The sequence below is a fragment of the Rana temporaria genome, chromosome 1, assembly GCF_905171775.1.
Source record: "Rana temporaria chromosome 1, aRanTem1.1, whole genome shotgun sequence".
Classification (NCBI taxonomy): Eukaryota; Metazoa; Chordata; class Amphibia; order Anura; family Ranidae; genus Rana; species Rana temporaria.
In genome coordinates this window covers 152,795,859-152,816,206 of record NC_053489.1, presented here as the reverse complement: position 1 = coordinate 152,816,206, position 20,348 = coordinate 152,795,859, and the positions used below count along the sequence as shown (strand labels likewise).

The 20,348-nt window shown below is 43.1% G+C and overlaps 1 protein-coding gene across 2 annotated transcripts in view; it reads left to right on the top strand.

Annotated features, from left to right (window-relative positions):
* Positions 1–1,226: 1,226 nt before the first annotated feature.
* The window catches only part of CEP120 (centrosomal protein 120), a 151,657-nt gene continuing 132,535 nt past the window's right edge, over positions 1,227–20,348 (top strand). Inside the window, exons 1-2 of one of the 2 annotated variants that reach the window (XM_040344364.1) lie at positions 1,227–1,535; positions 10,396–10,548. In XM_040344364.1, coding sequence (XP_040200298.1) covers positions 10,421–10,548 — 128 coding nt within the window. In that variant the 5' untranslated portion in view covers positions 1,227–1,535; positions 10,396–10,420. Of the gene's footprint in view, positions 1,536–10,391; positions 10,549–20,348 lie in introns of both variants that reach the window. The other variant, XM_040344355.1, reaches the window with a different exon arrangement.

Genomic DNA, 20,348 nt, shown 5'->3' with positions numbered 1-20,348 from the left:
CGTCGGTAGCGGCGGAGGAGATCGCGACCATCCGGATGGTGAGCGGGGACGAGACTGAAGGAAAAATCTCCTTCGCCCGTCCCCATAGCTCCGCTGGGCGGAAGTGACGTCAAAACGTCAGTCCCGCCCAGCGTCTTAAAGAAACATTTTTTTTTTTTTGTCATTTGAAAAAATGACATTTCCAAATTTTTTATTTTTTTTTTGCATTTAAGCCCAAATATGAGATCTGAGGTCTTTTTGACCCCAGATCTCATATTTAAGAGGACCTGTCATGCTTTTTTCTATTACAAGGGATGTTTACATTCCTTGTAATAGGAATAAAAGTGATAATTTTTTTTTTTTTTCTTTTCAGTGTTAAAAATTCTAAAATAAATAAAAATAAATGCGAAAAGCAAAAAAAAAATTTTTTAAAGCGCCCCGTCCCGACGAGCTCGCGAGTAGAAGCGAACGTATACGCGAGTAGCGCCGACATATGAAAACGGTATTCAAACCACACAAGTGAGGTATCGCCGCGCTCGTTAGAGCGAGAGCATTAATTTTAGCCTTAGGCCTACTCTGTAACTCAAAAAATGCAACCTGTAGAATTTTTTAAACGTCGCCTATCAAGATTTTTAAGGGTAAAAGTTTGACGCCATGCCACGAGCGGGCGCAATTTTTAAGCGTGACATGTTGGGTATCATTTTACTCGGCGTAACATTATCTTTCACAATATATAAAAAAATTGGGCCAAATGTATTGTTGTCTTATTTTTTCATTTAAAAAAGTGAATTTTTTCCAAAAAAAGTGCGCTTGTAAGACCGTTGCGCAAATACGGTGTGACAAAAAGTATTGCAATGACTTCCATTTTATTCTCTAGGGTGTTAGAAAAAAAAATATATATAATGTTTGGGGGTTTTAAGTAATTTTCTAGCAAAAAAAAATGGTTTTGTCTCGTAAACACCGACTCTGAAAAACAGGCTCGGGGCTAAAGTGGTTAATAAACATAAAGAAGTCACACACACACACTTTTATCACGGCACACACAAAGAAAACATAGTGCTGACTAGTGGCCGCTTCTTTTTGGTATAGTACTTCCCAAAAACTCCCTTATAACATCTCTGTGTTATGACAGAGGCTGCCATCACTTCCCACATCAAACATGGCTCCGCCGCAGACTAATCTGCCGCCACGTGACACACTCTTAGCCAATACACGCTGAAATAACACGTCCGTACGGTACCTAGTTGCGTTGAGAGTTGCAGCTCTCTCTCTCCCTCGCTTTCACCCGCCCAGCCATGTGATTGGAGAGTTTCCCCGGTTGCCTGGCGGAAGTAGTCGGTAGTCAAGGGGCGGGGATCCGCAGAGTTTGTATGCTGAGAGAAGCGGCAAAGGGGCAGCCAGCGGCGGGTGACAGTTCATTCCAGTGACCAGGGCTGACAGCTCATCGATTGGTCGGTGCGGGCTGATCCATCTCTCCAGGTGTACGTGCTTTCTTCCCGATCCAGACATGGGCTACCGATCAGACCAGCTGCTCATCGTCGTCTCCATATTGGAAGGTAACCAATAATCTGTTCCTGTGTACGGGGTCTATAGTGGGCGCACTGGGCTCCAGTGTATGTGTGGTAGCAGCATGGGGCCCTGTGCAGAGGGACACACAGGAGGCTTGTGGGCCTCAGCACTATGAGGAAACTTTGTCACCAGCCCAGTCTCTCCTTACCTCTATACCTGGCTTATGCATAATAAATGGCATGTCCTGTGATCCAGCAGTGTTCTCTAGGGATCACACCCAGTCCACACCGCCGTCTTCTGATGTCATCAGGCCAACTGGGTTCTGTCAGGTGGCCCTGTGATGAGGTACGTCATAGGGATACTGACTACGAAGACATAGCCGGCACATTTGCTGTAGGGTACCGTCTTCTGGGATTTGCGATGTAGATATCCCAGGAGGCTGTGAGCCTGTTTGTGTAACCTGAGCTTTTGGGGAGGAGGTGGAGAGCAGTTACCGGATTTTGACAGGTACCCGCTCCTACTTCCATTCCGGCCACCTTTAGGCGATCAGAAGCAGAAGTTCTCCTTCCCACCTCCCTCCCGCAGTCTTCTGGGACCCATGACAGGACCTAGAAGACTTAAGGACCAGTTACAGAGCACCGTGCCGCTTACGCAAGTGGGCACCCTGCTGTGAAGCCGCAAACTGCCACAGCCCATAGTAAAGATTCGCAGCAGAACATGCTACCAGGCAAAAAAAATCTTCAAACCCGCAAACACCGGTAAGGTCTATGGGATACGAACATGAAAAATTGCTAATTTTAAAGGCTAATATGCAAGTTATTGTCATGAAAAGTGTTTGGGGACCTGGGTCCTGCCCCAGGGGACATGTATCAATGCAAAACAAGTTTTAAAAGCGGCTGTTTTATCGGGAGGAGTGATTTTTATAATTTTTCAAGTGAAACAATAAAAGTGAAATTTCATACCAGGGGGTGTCTATAGTATGCCTGTAACATGGCACATTTTTCCTGTGTTTAGAACAGTCCCTGCGCAAAACAACATTTCTAAAGGAAAAAAAAAAAAGTAATTTAAAACTACTCGTGGCTATAATAAAGCCGCAGCGCTTCACTTCCTGGTTCCCTCACCGTGGATGGAGGGGGGAGCAGCAGGGTGACGAGTGATCACTCGTGCTCTGCTGCGGACGGCGCTGGACTCCAGGACAGGTAAGTGTCCTTATATTAAAAGTCAGCAGCTGCAGTATTTGTAGCTGCTGGCTTTTAATATATTTTTGGGGTGGAACATCCGCTTTAAAGAACTTGTCCCAAGTTGTGTGTGTGTGTGTGTGTGTGAGAAGCGCCGAAATAGGACTCGGCGCTTTACGGCGCCTGCGCATAGTCTGTGCGCAGGCGCTGTATAGCGCCGTGAAGAGCCGAGACCTGTTCCGGCTATCTTCGGGGAGCGTGACGTGCCATAGCCGGCCGTCAATCATCCTCCCTCTTGATAGGAACGCCCATTCCCCGCGGGGAGTCGGAATCTTCTATAGAGGATTGCACAGTGAGTACGGGGATAAAAAAATCAATACAGGCATACTGTAGCTCGCGCTACTATGCCTAATTTAATGGTAAAATGTTGTTAGTGTGGGTGAACCACCGATTTAAGGACCAAGCCTGTTTTTTAGATTTGGCTTTTACAAGATTAAACCCCTTTTCTTTTTTTCTTTTTTTTTTTTTTTCTTTTTTTTGCTAGAAAATTACTTAAAACCCCCAAACATTATATATATATATATATATATATATATTTTTTCTAACCCTAGGGAATAAAATGGCGGTCATTGCAATACTTTTTGTCACACCGTATTTGCGCAGCGGTCTTACAAGCGCACTTTTTTTGGAAAAAAAAAACACTTTTTTGTATTAAAAAATAAGACAACAGTAAAGTTAGCCCAATTTTTTTATATATTGTGAAAGATAATGTTACGCCGAGTAAAATGATACCCAACATGTCACGCTTCAAAATTGCGCCCGCTCGTGAAATGGCGTCAAACTTTTACCCTTAAAAATCTCCATAGGCGTCGTTTAATAAATTCTATAGGTTTTATCTTTTGAGCTACAGAGGAGGTCTAATGCTAGATTTTGCTCTCGCTCTAACGATCGCGGTGATACATCACTTGTGTGGTTTGAACACCGTTTTCATATGCGGGCGCTACTCACGTATGCGTTCGCTTCTGCGAGCGAGCTCGTTGGGACAGGGCGCTTTACAAAACTTTTTTTTTTATATTTATTTTATAAATTTTTTCACACACACAAAAAAAATGGATCACTTTTATTCCTATTACAAGGAATGTAAACATCCCTTGTAATAGAAAAAAGAATGACAGGTCCTCTTAAATATGAGATCTGGGGGCAAAAAGACCTCAGATCTCATATTTAGACTAAAATGCAAAATAAATACATTTGAAAAAATGACAACCAGAAAATATTGCTTTAAGAAGCATGGGCGGAAGTGATGTTTTGACGTCACTTCTGCTATGCTATGGGGACAGGTGGGGGCCATCTTGCCCTCACTCGTATCCCAGCCGAGCAGGGGAGAGGACCCGATCGCCTCCGCTGCTGCCGATTGGCTCCGGTAAGCGGCTGAGGGCGCGGGAGGGGGGGCTCTCTCCCACCGCCGATAACGGTGTTCTCGTGGCGAATCCGCCGCGGAGACCACCGTTATCGTTGACAGCACCGCTCACTGAAGAGATGGATATCTCGGTTGTGGCAGCAGCTGCTGCTGTTACTGAGATATCCATCTTTAAAAAAATGACATGTATACAGTGAACGATCCTTAAGTGGTTAATATTCATACCAGACCCAAAGGGCCTGGTAATGGACTGGGGGGAACCATGCCATTTTTTTCAATGACTTTTATATGTTTTGCTGGGACTGACAATTCATTATAGCCGCAAGCAGTTTTAAATGACTTTTTTTCCTTTTAGAAATGTCATTTTGTGCAGGGACTGTTCTAAACATGGGAAACGTGCTACTTTACAGGCATACTATAGACACCCCCCAGGTTACGAAATTTAAAGGAATATTTTACTTTAAGCATTATTAAAATCGCTGTTTCCGAAAAAACTGTTGTTTTAAAAAAAAATAAAAAATTGCATTGATGCAAGACCCGGGTCCCCAAACACTTTTTATGACAATAACTTGCATAATAACTAGGGCTGTTACTGATCAAAAATGTTCTGTTCGATTAATCGTTTTTTTTTTTTTTATCGATTATTGGCTAATTTCGATTAATTATAATGCACATATAGATTCAACTACTTTTAGCTGATCTCCTTGCAGGCTGATTCCCAGTGCAGCTACCAACCACTGGAAAATGGATAGCGGGATACAAAAAACACACAAAGGCAGCGCTCGATGGGCATAGCATTACAACTTTTATAGTCTTCAAGTAGGTAACCAAATAAATATTGCACTGGAGATAAAATCGATGTAGCTACATGAACTGTAAAAATGGTGCCAAGTATGATACTGGTATAAAAAATGTGTACAACGATACCACTGCTGAATCCAGATGAGGAGAGGTTAACATCAGTCCGTCGGCATGTAGATGTCCCATGAAGGGAACTATCACAACTTCCAGTGGATGGTTGTAGAATCCCAGGTTGATAGAGGGAAGTGTAACAGCCCTTGCGTGCGGCAGATAGTAAGGTCCCGCCGGCATGCAGATATGAAGGCACAGCAAAGGAGCCCTTCAGATGGACACGGCATGCCCCGCCAGTGTCCGTGACGTTACTGGATGTCCGACGGAACTCCCTGAAGGCCCGGAAGCCGGCGGAGAGGGGAGTACCAATCAAAAAAAATTTAATTGATCAAAAAGATTTTGATCGAATAATCTTTAATTTTTTTTGATCGAATAATTAAAAGTTAATTTGCACAGCCCTAATAATAACCTTTTAAAATTAGCACTTTTGATTTCTCCTATAGACTTCTAAAGGGTGTTCCACGACTTTCGAATTTGCCGCAAACACCCCAAATTGTTCGCTATTCAGCAAACATCGGGCTCATCCCTAGTAAAGATGCTGGCGCTGCCAAAGGAGGACACAGGGTAAAACGGCTGGGGTGAGTACACCAATGGTTCGTGGGACAGGTGGGTGTGTGTTTATTAAAAGTTAGCAGCTACAGTTTTTGTAGCTGCTGACTTTTAATAAACAGAAATCCATCCCCCTCCCAGTCTTCTCGGACACGCCCCAGAAGACTGCGGGACCATTCATAAAGCGTAGCGTGGCTCGTGCATGCACGAAATGGAACTTCCGCTTTTCAGAACCCTTCCCCCCTCCGGTGTCACATTTGGCACCTTTCAGGGGGGAGGGGGGGGGGGGGGAAACCTGTATAATACAGGTATTTTGTACTCACTTCTGGGAGTCACTCCACTAGACCCCCCCCCCCCCCCCCCCGCTGCCTTCTAGGAAACACACTGGTCCCAGGAGACAGCTGGGACCACTGGGAAAGTGCCGCACTACTCGCAACTGCGCAGTAGGGAACCGGGCAGTGAAGCCGTAAGGCTTCACTTCCTGATTACCTCACCGAGGATGACGGCGGGGACAGCAGAGAGACAAGCGATTGCTCGTCTTCTGCTGCAGACATCGTAGGCGTGCTGGACAGGTAAGTGTCCATTTATTAAAAGTCAGCAGCTGCAGTTCTGCACGTTTCTAACCACTTTGCGGAGCACAAAAAAAGCAATCACATTGGTCAAAGCCAAGGTCCTAACAAAGTCGCACTCATCCAAGGTTGCACAGTAAAGTCGCAATGGAAATTGCATGATGTTTAAGTCTCACAAGTGTGAATGGATTCTAAAATCCGAATCCTTGCCCCCCTGCTTCTTCACCTTGTGCAATCAGAGATCGCTATTCATTCTTTCATAAAATACAAAGCATTCTCTGAACGGTTCCTAGCCTCCACAATGCTGAAAGGCCGCCGCTCAGCACAGGATCTGTAGTGCAGCTTGATGTAGTAGCGATGTCTACTTCAGTCATTTCAGCTTCCAGGTTCATCAGCCAGTCAGTATAAGCCAATGCTCACACAGATCGAGAATAGCACTATTTCTTATCTTGGTAACCATTTAGAATGGCACTAATAGCGTAGGAGGCATGTAAAGTCACAAAAACTACACTCAGGTCAAATTCACAAGGAAAACTACCTGTAGAGCCGGTTCGCACTGGTACGACATGCGTGCCAAATTCCAGAGCACAAGTTGCCTGACATGCCAAAAATAATAAAACATGAGGAATGTCCCCCCTTCGTAGCTCCGTGTCTTCTTCCTTTGCTTCTTCTCCTGGTTCTTCTTCCTCCGACGATGTCTCCCGCTGTTATGGCAGATCCGGTGTCTGCCATTTTTTATATAGCCATGGGGCATGGTCGTCGGGTGACCTCATTTGGAGACCCTGCTCCCTGTGACGTCACCGGCCAGGGCATGATGGGGGTGGTGAAATGGCAGACACCGGACCTGACATAACAGTGGGAGGCAGCATCAGAAGAAGTCATCGGCGGAGGGAGAGGAAGCGGGAGAACACCGGAGGAAGAAGACACTGAGCTACGACAGGGGACAGTCTTCACCTACACTTTTTTTGCGTGAATGGGTATGGGTACAATACCTCGTGCTCATTAACATAGGGGTGGGGATGGGATCTGGGTGCCCCCTTGTTAAAGATTCCAATAAGCCCCCTGCCCGCAGACCCCCCACCACAACTGGTCAAGGTTGTCAGGAAGAGGCACTTGTCCCAATCAGCATGGTGACAAGGTGCTTTTGGGGTGAGGAGCGCAGAGCCCCCCCCCCCATGCTGAAATTGTCCGCGGGGCGTCGCTCGCTCCTCCCCCCATCCCCCTTCCTTCCTGACCTGCCGTGCTGCATGCTCGGGTAAGGGTCTGTTTTTTTTCTTTGTGTTGGGCTCCCCCTCAAGATGCATACCACTTGTGCAACTTCCATGTTAGAACAGTGTGAACGTCGCCTTAAACCTCGTACACACGCATGGTTTTCTTGGCAAGAAAACTGCTGGTAGTGCTTTCTTGCCGAGTAAACCGTGCGTGTGTGTATAAGGCTTTGAGGTTTCTCGTCCATGAAATCTGCCCAGAATCTCGACGAGAAAAATGGAGAACCTGCTCTCTATTTTCTCGTCATGAGATTCTCTGCAGTGTTTCCCTGCCGAGAAACCCGAGCGTGTGTATACTTGCCTGTCGCCGTGGAAACCCGCGCATGTTCGAAATGACTGACGCATGCGCGGTAGCTTCCAAGACATAGGTAGGGTGAAGCAAGATGACGGTGACGGCATCGAATGTGACGAGTGCATGCTCATCGTACGTGATGACATCACTGCGTTCGTGCCATTCAAAAGAACGGCAGTTCTTTTGAATTGAGTGTCTGTACACTCGGCCGGCAAGAGAATCTTGCCAAGAATCTCGTCAGGAAATTTTTTTTTTCCTGACGAGAATCATGGCTTTGTGTACAGGGCTTTAGTCTTCCATCAGTATTGAAATTCACCAATTGTAGGTGCATTGCAAGCGACCCCACATACTCCGCTATCAAATTTTATGTGATATTGAAATAATGAAATATTCTTTTTATATTGCAAGTGAACATGTAATGCTCCTGGGTTAAAAATGAAGTATTACTACAAAAAATTTGATATCATGTCATTGATTTTATGTATGTAAAATTGTTATGTCAGGTCCCCGTTACAAAGGGTCTAACCCTTCCATAACTGTCCAAAATTAAAAAACAGTGTCTTTGCATACACTTTTATTTACCATTTTAATGTATTTGTGTAAATGAAACCAGGGTAACTACATGAGTTTGCTTTTAGCAATCTCTGTACATCAGAGCAGGAGAGGAAGAAACAGCACATGGATCTTATCATGTCTGTTATGGACTAGATGCATGCTGATAGAAGGAGAAATCAGAGTGATAGAGAGATGAGCTCATCACTGTGCAGCTGCTTTTTATTTATTTTAAATGCCAGATTTTATTTATATATATATATATATATATATATATATATATATATATATATATATATATATATAATATTTTTTTTTTTTTTTTTTTATTACCAATTTAAAAATGTATTTTTTTTTAGCGGATTTCTGTTTTTTTTTAAAAAATGTCTTTCTTTTTACATGCAATAAAATGATCACTGTAGTCATAATTTGATTGCCATATGGTTACCAGTAATGAGTGTTTAGAGAGATACGTTCGGCACCTGCAGGCAACTTACATTTGTTCTGTATAATAAGCGCAGTATTCTCCAGGGCTGTTTAAGCATCTGTTAACTTGGAAGTCAAATCTTTTTTTGAGTTTGTTTATCTTTTATTGTAAACCGGGCTCATCCATGGGCTTTAGGTGACAAAAATGGGACTCAAGAATGTGACATGCTAGCTGTTTGTTATACAGTGATAAAATATAATACTGTGTGTGTGTGTGTGTGTGTGTGTGTGTGTGTGTTGTTTTTTTTTTATTTAAATTATTTTTTTTTAAATAACAAATGTCATACTTGCCTCCGCTGTGCAAGGGTTTCACTGATCCTCCTCCTTCTGGGGTGTTCAGCGGCGCTCCTGGCTCCACCTCTTCTCGAGTGCCCCTTCGGAGAAGCGCTCTCTGTGGACACCCATGCGGACATGCTCCCATGTCCTGCTTCTGCCTCTATTTACACAGACAGCAGGACTCGGCCCCGCCCCCTGCGCCTGCATCATTGGATTTGATTGAGAGCAGCAGGAGCCAATGGCTGCGCTGCTATCAATCTATCCAATCACGACACAGGCTGGAGCTGGTGTGCTCATTCCTGTCGTGGGAATTATGGGGCTTAGGTAAGTTTTAGGGGGGCTTGGGGGTGCAAAAAAAAACTTGATTCACAATTTGAATCAAGTTGGGTTTGTGTTTTTTTTTTTTTTTTTTTTTATGGACAGGAGTTTTTAGGCAAGGCTCCGGCGTCTGGCCTCGCGGACTAGGCCGAAGCCGCGGTCTCGCCTAAAAACTCCTGCCCGCAGCTCCTCAGGGCCGGCGCGGTGTTTTAAAAAAACAAAAAACGATTTGCTGAAAATCTGAATCGATTTGACCTCTGAACTCGATTCAAATCTATTTTTTTCCCCAGCCCTACTGCTGCAGCACAGGAGGTTTTTCACCTTCATGCATAGAATGCATGAGGGTTTACAACTCCTTATTAATGTCTAAACCGCTGGCAACAAAAGTGAGTGCACCCCTAAGTGAAAATGTCCAAATTGGGCCCAAAGTGTCAATATTTTGTGTGGCCACCATTATTTTCCAGCACTGCCTTAACCCTTTTGGGCATGGAGTTCACAAGAGCTTCCCGGGTTGCCGCTGGAGTCCTCTTCCCCTCCTCCATGATGACATCACAGAGCTGGTTGATGTTAGAGACCTTGCGCTCCTCCACCTTCCATTTGAGAATGCCCCACAGATGATAAATAGGGTTTAGGTCTGGAGACAGGCTTGGCCAGTCCATCACCTTTACCCTCAGCTTCTTTAGCAAGGCAGAGGTCATCTTGGAGGCGTGTTTGGGGTCGTTATCACGTTGGAATACTGCCCTGCGGCCCAATCTCTGAACGGAGGGGGATCATGCTCTGCTTCAGTATGTCACAGTACATGTTGGCATTCCTGGTTCCCACAATGAACTATAGTTCCCCAGTGCCGGCAGCACTCATGCAGCCCAAAGTGGTGGAGGTTTTGTTTTTGTGCACTATTTAGTGGGATTACATATGTGCTTCTTTCTAATTTCTCATTGGAATCAGGTAATACCCCATCTGATATTAGCAGAACTGTGCTACTGTCATTATGTTTATGCACAGTGCTTTGCACAATGTAATGTCTCGGATTAGCTTCAGAAATGCACCTGTTTGTTTTTTTATTTTTCTTTTTCATTTCTTTAGGTAGACATTTCCCAAAGCGCTCCAGGCATATGCTTGTGATTGAAGCCAAGTTTGATGGTGAGCAACTTTCTACAGACCCAATACCTCATTTAGAGCAGCCACAATTTGCTACTGAATTAGCATGGGAACTTGACAGGAAAGCTCTTCACCAGCACAGGTAATATCACTTGTTTTAAATGTTTGTTAACCTCCCTGGCGGTATGATTCTTTCAGATTTTAGGTGCTGAAAGCGGTACCATTATTTTGCATGGAAATTTGGCGTTTTAGATGGCAGGCCTGTAATTCTTAGGAATAACTCGCCTAAATCTGTCCAAACATAGTTACATAGTTAGTCAGGTTGAAAAAAGACACAAGTCCATCCAGTTCAACCACAAAAAAATAAACAAACAAAATAAAAAAACACAATACAATCCTATACACCCAACTTCATACCCACAGTTGATCCAGAGGAAGGCAAAAAACCCCAGCAGAGCATGATCCAATTTGCTACAGCAGGGGAAAAAATTCCTTCCTGATCCCCCGAGAGGCAATCGGATTTACCCTGGATCAACTTTACCTACAAATCTTAGTACTCAGTTATTTTATGTACATTTAGGAAAGAATCCAGGCCTTTCTTAAAGCAATCTACTGAGCTGGCCAGAACCACCTCTGGAGGGAGTCTGTTCCACATTTTCACAGCTCTTACTGTGAAAAAACCTTTCCGTATTTGGAGGTGAAATCTCTTTTCCTCTAGACGTAAAGAGTGCCCCCTTGTCCTCAGTGTTGACCGTAAAGTGAATAACTCAACACCAAGTACACTGTATGGACACCTTGTATATTTTTACATGTTGATCATATCCCCCCTTATTCTCCTCTTCTCAAGAGTGAATACATTTTAGTTCCTCTAATCTTTCCTCATAGCTGAGCTCCTCCATGCCTCTTATCAGTTTGGTTGCCCTTCTCTGCACTTTCTCCAGTTCCCTGATATCTTTTTTGAGAACTGGGGCCCAAAACTGAACTGCATTTTCCAGATGAGGTCTTACTAATGATGTGTACAGGGGCAAAATGATATCTCTGTCCCTGGAGTCCATACCTCTCTTAATACAAGAAAGGACTTTGCTCGCTTTGGAAACCGCAGCTTGGCATTGCATGTTATTATTGAGATTATGATCTACCAAGACCCCCAGATCCTTCTCCACTACAGATCCCCCCAGTTGTACTCCCTTAGTATGTATGATGCATGCATATTCTTAGCCCCCAAGTGCATAACTTTACATTTATCAACATTAAACCTCATCTGCCACTCAGTCGCCCAATTAGACAGAGCATTGTGGTCGGCTTGTAAATTGGCGACATCCTGCAAGGACGTTATTCCACTGCATAGCTTGGTGTCATCTGCAAAGACAGAAATGTTACTTTTGATCTCAGACCCAATATCATTTATAAATATATTGAAAAGTAAGGGTCCCAGCACTGAACCTTGGGGTACACCGCTGATAACATTGGACCATTCAGAGTAAGAATCATTAACCACGACTCTCTGAATTCTGTCTTTCAGCCAGTTTTCTATCCATTTACAAACTGATATATCCAACCCTGTAGACTTTACCTTACACATGAGCCGTGTGTGCGGAACTGTGTCGAACGCTTTTGCAAAATCCAAACATATCACGTCCACAGCCATGCCTCTGTCCAGGGTTTTACTTACCTCTTCATAAAAGGAAATCAGGTTTGTCTGACAACTTCTGTCTTTCATGAATCCATGCTGTCTGTTGCTTAAATAGTTTTTTCCAGCAAGAACTCATCCTTGTGGTCTTTTATTAAACATTCCAGTATCTTCCCAACTATAGAAGTTAAACTAACAGGTCTATAGTTACTTGGCAAAGACTTTGTTCCCTTTTTAAATATGGGCACTACATTGGCTCTGTGCCAATCCAGTGGTACTATTCCTGTCTTTAATGAGTCCCTAAATATTAGATACAATGGCTTTGAAATTACAGAGCTCAATTCTTTTAGGATCCGTGGATGGATGCCATCAGGTCCAGGTGCTTTATCCACCTTTATTCTGTCTAAATATTTCTGGACCATATCACTTTTGAGCCATTTTATTCAATAAATCTTAACAAATAATATATTCAGAAACTCAGATTTTTTGGGGGGGTCAAACAAGGGTGCAAAATCATTATTCAGTAAACGTCTCGGGTATGAAAAATTTTCAAGCAAGGTACAGCACAAAGTCCAACGTCGCAGTCGGGGCAATAGAAACGCGTTTCTTTACGGATTTTTCTTCCGTTGTCGTTGCGCTTTGAGCAGCAAACCACACACATCCTTGTGGGTGCTGTGTTTTTTTTTTTCAATGGGTGGAATGTGGTCCAAAAAGACGACTAGTCAGTTGTTCAGGGTTCACAACACCAGCAGCCCGACGTCCAGAGGCGTTTGGTGCTTCAGAAAGATCAGTTCTGCAACCTTCCGCACAAAGTCCGCATGGACCATTGGCCTGTCACTTTTTTTTTTTCATCAGGATGAAGGCTTTCCAGAGGCACTGTTCTAAAAGATGTCATAATTTTTTTTATAGTATTTTCTCTGCTGCTTCCTCATCGCTGGGTAAAAGGTCATGGCCTGGTCAGCCCTGTCCACACCTCCCATAGTGTGGTTGTAGTCCAACACAACCTGTGGCTTCATAACATCCTTGCCACCTTTTGGTATGTACCATGGCGGTCGAGGTGTTATGGACTGTGCTCATAAGGGAAAGTCTTTTTTGTTCCGCCACTTCAGTGCCATCATTTTCCCCTTCTGCCATGCAGCTACTTCTCCTCCTTTCCCAAGCTTTTTGTTGGAAAATGCTGACGGCATGTCACGCCGGTTAGGCCTCACGGTCCAATAAGCATCCATCTTATTTAGGATAAGGAACTTGTACAGTTCTGGGGAGGTATAAAAATTGTGGTGACACAGTAGCCCTGGTTCAGCAAGGGCTCTATCATTGAAAGAACGGAAGCAGTTGCCATCCCTGAATCGCTGGCAGAATTTGGTCCCTTTCCCTGTGTACAGGACTGAGTTCCAGAGCTGGATTCACACAGCATAAAAGATTTTATGCCAAAGCGAGCGCGCTTTGATGCGATGAACTGTATCCAGCTGAGCCTACCTTTGTAGGCCATGAGACTTTCATCGATGGTAACATCGCGCTCAGGAATATAGATCCGCTGGAAATTCTGCAAAATATAATCTGGTAAATCTCCCAAATTTTTTTCAGCTTTGGAGCTGGATGAGAACGCTCATCAAAGTCCTCATTATTTTTAAAGTGCAAATACTTCATGATCAATGAAAATCTGTACTCCGACATGACGGTTCCAAAAAAAGGTGTGGCCAATAATTTATTGGTTGTCCAATACCATTTTTGCAGGGGTTTCTCCACCACTCCCTATAAAATGATGTGGCCAAGAAACTTCCAGATGTTGTCACTGGTTACAGGCTCCCATTTTCTGTGCCTTGAAAATCGCTGATGGGTAGCAGCTTGTTGTTCCTGGAATCGATTCGTCTCCAAAACTATTTTGGCGATCACTTCAGCGGTCAAAAAAAGTTGGAGATATTCCAAGTGATTGTCATCCTCAACGTCCACTTTTATCCCAGGTGCTCCTGTAAATGGACATCTTGGGGGCGCTACGTGCTCCGTACCGCAATCGATTGCGCACAAAGTCGGCACATCGCTGGGCACAGGCACAGGATCGTCTCTCAAATCACTTTCTGCGTCTGATGACGAACTTTCCCACGCGTCGCTGTCACTCAACTCTTCTGCAAGCAATTGCGTATCGCTGACGCTGTTTTCAAGCAGGTCGCATAGCGATTTTGAGGTAGAGGCGCACTTTACCATGGTCGCTGTGCAGTTTACAGACACAGGTACATAGCAGGGACCGATGAGATCGGGTGTCAGCCCTCCGTATTTCATCCAAAAACGAATGGATGAAATACGGATATAAGGTCCGCACGTGTGACAGGGGCCTAAGAAGGAGCATATTATGCAGATGTTGTGAAGGTTAGGGCAGCAATATTTGGACATTGATTTGATGTTCTGGATTAGAATAATTATGTGTGGGGTTTTGGGGGGGGGGGGGGTTGTAGGGGCAGCAGTAGGTGCTTGTGTAAGTGTATGTTATTGAGATGGCAGTTTTACTAACAGGGTTTCCTTTAAGAACCCACATTGGCAGTTAGATTAAATGTTGGAGTTCAGTGGTTTGAAGTGGTTGAAAATCTTTACATAGAGACATAACTAGCACCAAGTGATACAGAGAAATGAAACAAATCCCCCCCCCCCCCCCCCCCCTGCACAAGCTGTACCTGTTTGTCTGCAGCCATTGTATTTTGTTCTAAAAGCACACAGATCACAGGATTTGTTTTCTTCTCGGCTTTAGCAGCATGGGGTGGGTATCTGAAGGCTCTCAGTGAGGGAAGCTGTGAGGCCGAATTGGAAGGAAATGACGCATCTCCTTCTTACAGGTCACGCTACACCAGGGCTCTTCAAGCTACGGCTCTCCAGCTGTTGCAGAACTACACATCCCATGAGGCATTGTAAAACTCTGACATTCACAGACATGACTAGGCATGATGGGATATGTAGTTCCTGAACAACTGGAGGGCCGTAGTTTGAAGTCCCATGTGTTACACCATAAAGAACATTATTTCTCCTCGTAGACTTTCTATCTGTATACGCAGAGCGGAACACTAAAAAACATTCTGCTCACTAGATGTTCTTGTATGTTCAAACCTTTAAAAGTGCAGACAATTTGTGGCTATAATACACACATTCACCTGTTATGATAAAAAGTAAATTTATATGATCGATTATAATAGGAATGATAACTTTTCTCTCAGCTTCTACATGGAGGCATATACAGTTTTAATACACAATCAGCTAATTAATATATCCGCTAGTGCAATAATACTGCCGTTTGTGTTGCACCAAAGATATTTCTTAAGTAGGCCAGGTTTTACCTGTGAAATATTGTATATTTTCATCTAAAGCAGAACCTGATAGCGGTAGCAAGTGATACAAGGCCTAAATACTCTGAAAACTATTTTTGATTTGAGCTTAATAATTAATAAGGAACATGATGTTCAATTATTCTGTTGCAGATTTATTGTTCTGTGATCTGCTTTCTACTTCTTGATTTACATTTTCTCTTTCTCTCCTGATCCAACGTCTATTAAAACCATATTTTGTCATAATATAAAGGTCTTTGCATAAATATAAGTTGGATTTTAGCCACCATCACAAAAAAATTGTGTACAGCTAACTGTATGTGGGTACTACATATAAATACAATAGTTAGTATATTAACCGTTTGCTAACCTTCCACAGTACAGTTACAGTTCGGCTCCTACAGGCACAATCGCATACCTGTACGTCGCGACTTTCCTCTGGGTCTGCTCACGCATGTTGCAGCACAAGCCAATCGACAGGGTCCTGGCCAATAAAGGGCAGGACCTGCTAATCGACTCAGCGAATGACGATGGTGAACCCCATGTTGGTAAACGACACATGGCTCTCTTCATACAGCAGTGATGTGCCTCCTTTTTTTTTTTTTTTTTTTTTTTTTTTTTCCTCCCCCCGCAAAGCACACATTACACCCACTAAGCATTGTTGGGCACACATTTAACTCCTTGATTGCCCTAGATGTTAACCCCTTCCCAGCCAGTACAGCAACGGAGTATATTATTAGCACTGATCACTGTATTTGGCTGGGTTTACATTGCAGCACGCTTCAGCTAACAGCAGGAGTCTGGTGTGTCTCCATTCATTCTTTCAGGTCTAAATTCAGCCCGAAATGTTTGGCTGAATTCAGACCTGAAATGGACCAAAAGACACACAGGGCTCCTGTGCAATTCGCACTGGAGCCACTGCGGAGATGTGTGAACCAGCTCCAAAGTAGGGCTGCAACTAACGATTATTTTCATAATCGATTAGTTGGCCGATTATTGTTTCGATTAATCGGATAATAGCCTTAAAAAATAAAAAAAAAATAGAATTTTTACATTTTTTTTTTTTTTTTTTTTTTTTTTTTTTTTTGGGCCAATTTTGTTGTTGGGCAGAATACAAAACACAAATTGCCGCAAAAACACATTACATGCTTTTCTGCAGCTTCTCCATTGAAATATATTGAACCAAAAAAAACAAAATGGCACCGTTTTGCATAAAAAGTCCTCACCCTTTACAAATACGCAGCAGCTGGAAAAAAATCATGGATGTGAACGTGTGCCATAGGAAAACATGTAAATGAACTGTAGTGTGTTTCTGCAACAAGCACCAAAAAACAGAGGTGTGAAGTGAACCCAGGCCTGAGATGTTTAGTAACATAATGGGGTTAAAAAAACAAAAAGAGCAAATAATCGCTACTGTAAGGGGTTAATTTTTTACTGTGGGACAGGGAAAGTGATATTTACAGTAGAGATTTGCTTTTTTGTACTATAAAGGGCTAATTTTAGTTTTTTTTTTTAACCCCATTATGTTCCTGGCCGATTAATCGTTTATGAAAATTGTAATCGATTAATTTCATAATCGATTAGTTGTCGATTAATCAATTAGTTGTTTCGGCCCTACTGTCATGTTTGGGAAAGCTTGTCTGTTAACCTGAATATTAGAGCACCAACCAGGCCGTTGTGGTGCGCACGGAGCACCAACCAGGCCGTTTGCTCATGGATGCCCTTTGCAGTATTGCCTTACCAGTAGATTTTTTTGGGGGGAATATTTTTGTAGAGAGCCTGATGTCTTGGGAACCAAATAACATCCATCCGTTTTCACCAATTTTCTTAAAATGTATTGGAGATTGATGATTTTGTGTGTGGGGGGGGGGTGTGCTATAGAAGTTTGGTCTTGTGTATAGGAAGTGGTGAAGATTTTGGGCTGCCAGAACAATAATTGAAGGTACTGTAGATCTGGTGTTAGGGGTGATAATATTTGTTTTTTGACCAACTAAAAGCAATAACAAAGGGAAGGGCTCAATTTTTCCTTTTATGTATAGATTGTTTAGATTTAGGTTATGTTTTCTCATTCATTGAGGGACACTGGAAGTGTATTTGCTTTGGAAGAATAAATTCCCTCTAATGTATGGTGTCTTACGTGTGTCAACTATTCGATTTTTTTTTTTTACATTTTAGAATGGGGTCCCTTGAGGTTGGGGTGCCACTTTTCTCCATTTGTAAATAATTTTCAATGCTTTGTACCAAAATCATAATGTTTGTGTTTTACACAGGACAAATGGCAGAATAAAATGCACACTTATGTGCAGTAACACTATTCATGTTTAAAATAACACTGCTGAAAAAAATTCCTTTTATTAAGTTTTTTTATTACATTTAATACGGAGTCCCACCCATTTAAAAATCGGCAGCTACAAAAAGTTTAGTGGCTGACTTTTAATAAACATACACTCACCTGTCCCACGGTCCAGCAATGCTGCCACCCGAAGCCTCGTTTCTGTTTCCCCTCCTCTCTACGGCGCCGGTATTGCAGGTGTGGGCGCCCAGTTGTGGCTTCACATCTGGGTGCGCGTTGTGAATGGCCGGGCAATCTTCTGGGACATGTGAAGTGTCCCAGAAGATAGGGGGAGAGGGAAACTTCCGCTCTGCACCGCAGCGCCAGAAGAGGATAACGGGAGCTTGGCACCTGTGAAAACTATCGCTGAATAAACGGGTTCATAGCAGAAATTTGAGAACTGCTCTGGTCCGGAAGGGTGAACAGTTGTGAGAGCCAAATGGGTTAAGGGATGCCAGAAGACTTCTAGAAAACCTGCACTGAGTTGAGAAGAGATTTCGATGTTTTTCTAAAAATGCTAGTTGCTGGGCTGTTACACGGATCCAGTAGCTTGAATGTGTTTTAATTCTCCCAAAACAATCAGGCAATAAGTAAACCTCCTGATCAGCACGCTTCTTCCTGATCACTGATTCATAATACTAATGCTGCAGGGTCTGCATCACTGCCAGGTAAATGGCATTCTCAAAATGAGAGTTCTGCATTGGCAGCCTCTGTATTTCTTTCATACAGGTTTCCTTTCACTTTTTTTTTTTTTTTTTTTATTTGCAGTCACACAGGTTTCCATTCAGGGGAATTCTCTCCCCATGTCCCATAGGGGAGGATTAATAAACTGGTGTAGAGAATCCTCCTTTGGAGATGGTCTTGTTATGTCGCATCAATAGGTTGCCTTAAAATGTCAATAAGCATGTAGGCACTGATGGTTTGTAGGTTATGCAGGCATCAACGTTACCTTGTTAGATCTGTTATTCTCCAGATACATTAAGCTTGTTTTGTCGGAGTCCTATTCATATGTAATTGCATGTAATCCATCTGCTATGTGATTTCCTTAGGGAAAAGTCATGTACCATATGTTGTCTCTTTATATATGGCTTATTGTGTTTACTAAAAATACACTCAGAGCATTCTGACAAAACAATCATTGTCTTCCATGCTAAAAGCTAGATTATAAAAAAAAAAAAAATGCATGCCGGGATCTTTCATTGGTTGTCTTTTTTTACCCCTGAACATGGGATAAGATCAGAACTTGCCTTCATATATGTCATACATCCAAGCTTTAATGGATGTCGGTTTCACAGTTATCTGGTAATACATTTTATGAAACACATAAATCTTCATATAGAAGTTAAACTTAACACAAGGTTTTTTACCTTCATGCATAAACTTTCAATGGGCAGCAACCCCCCCCCCCCCCCCCTAATACTTATCAAAGGCCCATTACGATCTTGCGGTGTCCACGAGAGTCTTGGGAGTCACTCTCCTGATTTGGCTTAATGCTGTCAGTCAAAGCCAGTGAGCCGATGGGGGGGGGGGGGGGTGCCATGTGTCAATTGACAAAGAACTGCGGTTCTGGAGCACACCTGCTTGGGTGCCCCCAGAGCAAGCTGCTTGCTGTGGGGCCACCCGGCAGAAGGGAGAGGCCAGGAGCACCAGCGTGGGACCCAAGAAGAGGAGGATCCAGGCTGCCCGTTTCCTTACTCCCAATTACCAGGTTGCTCCAAGTGTCGGCTCGGGTGCCTGCGTGCTGCGATTTGATTTCAACCTCTCCTCGCTCGCACTCGAGATCCAGTTGCCATGTAGCCACATCACTAATGCGTTTCTCACAATGAACTGTTCCTCCTGGGTGCCCGGAACATCTATGGTGGTTGTACAATAGAGCTGCACAATTAATTGTTAAAAAAATTGTGATCCCGATTTAACCCTCCTGACGATCTCCAATGCAGAGTTTGCCGATTCTGTCATATAACAAGTGGAGAGACTTTATCTGCTCACTCAGCTGTCAGTAGGCGCTATAACTTTTGCGCAAACCAATCGATATACGTTAAACGGAGAAAAAAACGTTGGGCTATTTTATTATAGCAAAAAGTAAAAAATATTGTGTGTGTTTAATTTTTGTGCTATAAAAAAAAAAACACAGAGATGATCAAATACCACCAAAAGAAACTCTGCTTGTGGGGGGAAAAAAAGGACATCAATTTTGTTTGGGAGCCACGTCGCACTACTGCGCAATTGTCATTCAAAGCGTGACAGTGCTGAAATTTCACCTGGGCAGGAAGGGGGTATATGTTCCCAGTAAGCAAGTGGTTTGAGTTAAAATCAATATTTTTTTTGCTAGAAAATTACTTGGAACCCCCAAACATATTATATTATATTATATATATATATTTAGCAAAGACCCTAGGGAATAAAATGGCAATTTCTGCAATATTTTATGTCGCACTGTATTTGCCCAGTGGTCTTTCAAATGCATGTATTTTTTATTTTTTTTTATTTTTTTTTTTTACAAAAAAAAAAAAAACGAAATAGTAAAGTTAGCCAAATTTTTTTTGTTTTAATGTGAAAGATGATGTTACGCCACGAGAATCGTGATCTATCCTCTAAGCAAAAAGATTGTGATTCTTATTTTGGCCAGAATAGTGCAGCTCTAGTGTACAGCTCTGCTCTCTTAGCAGGAA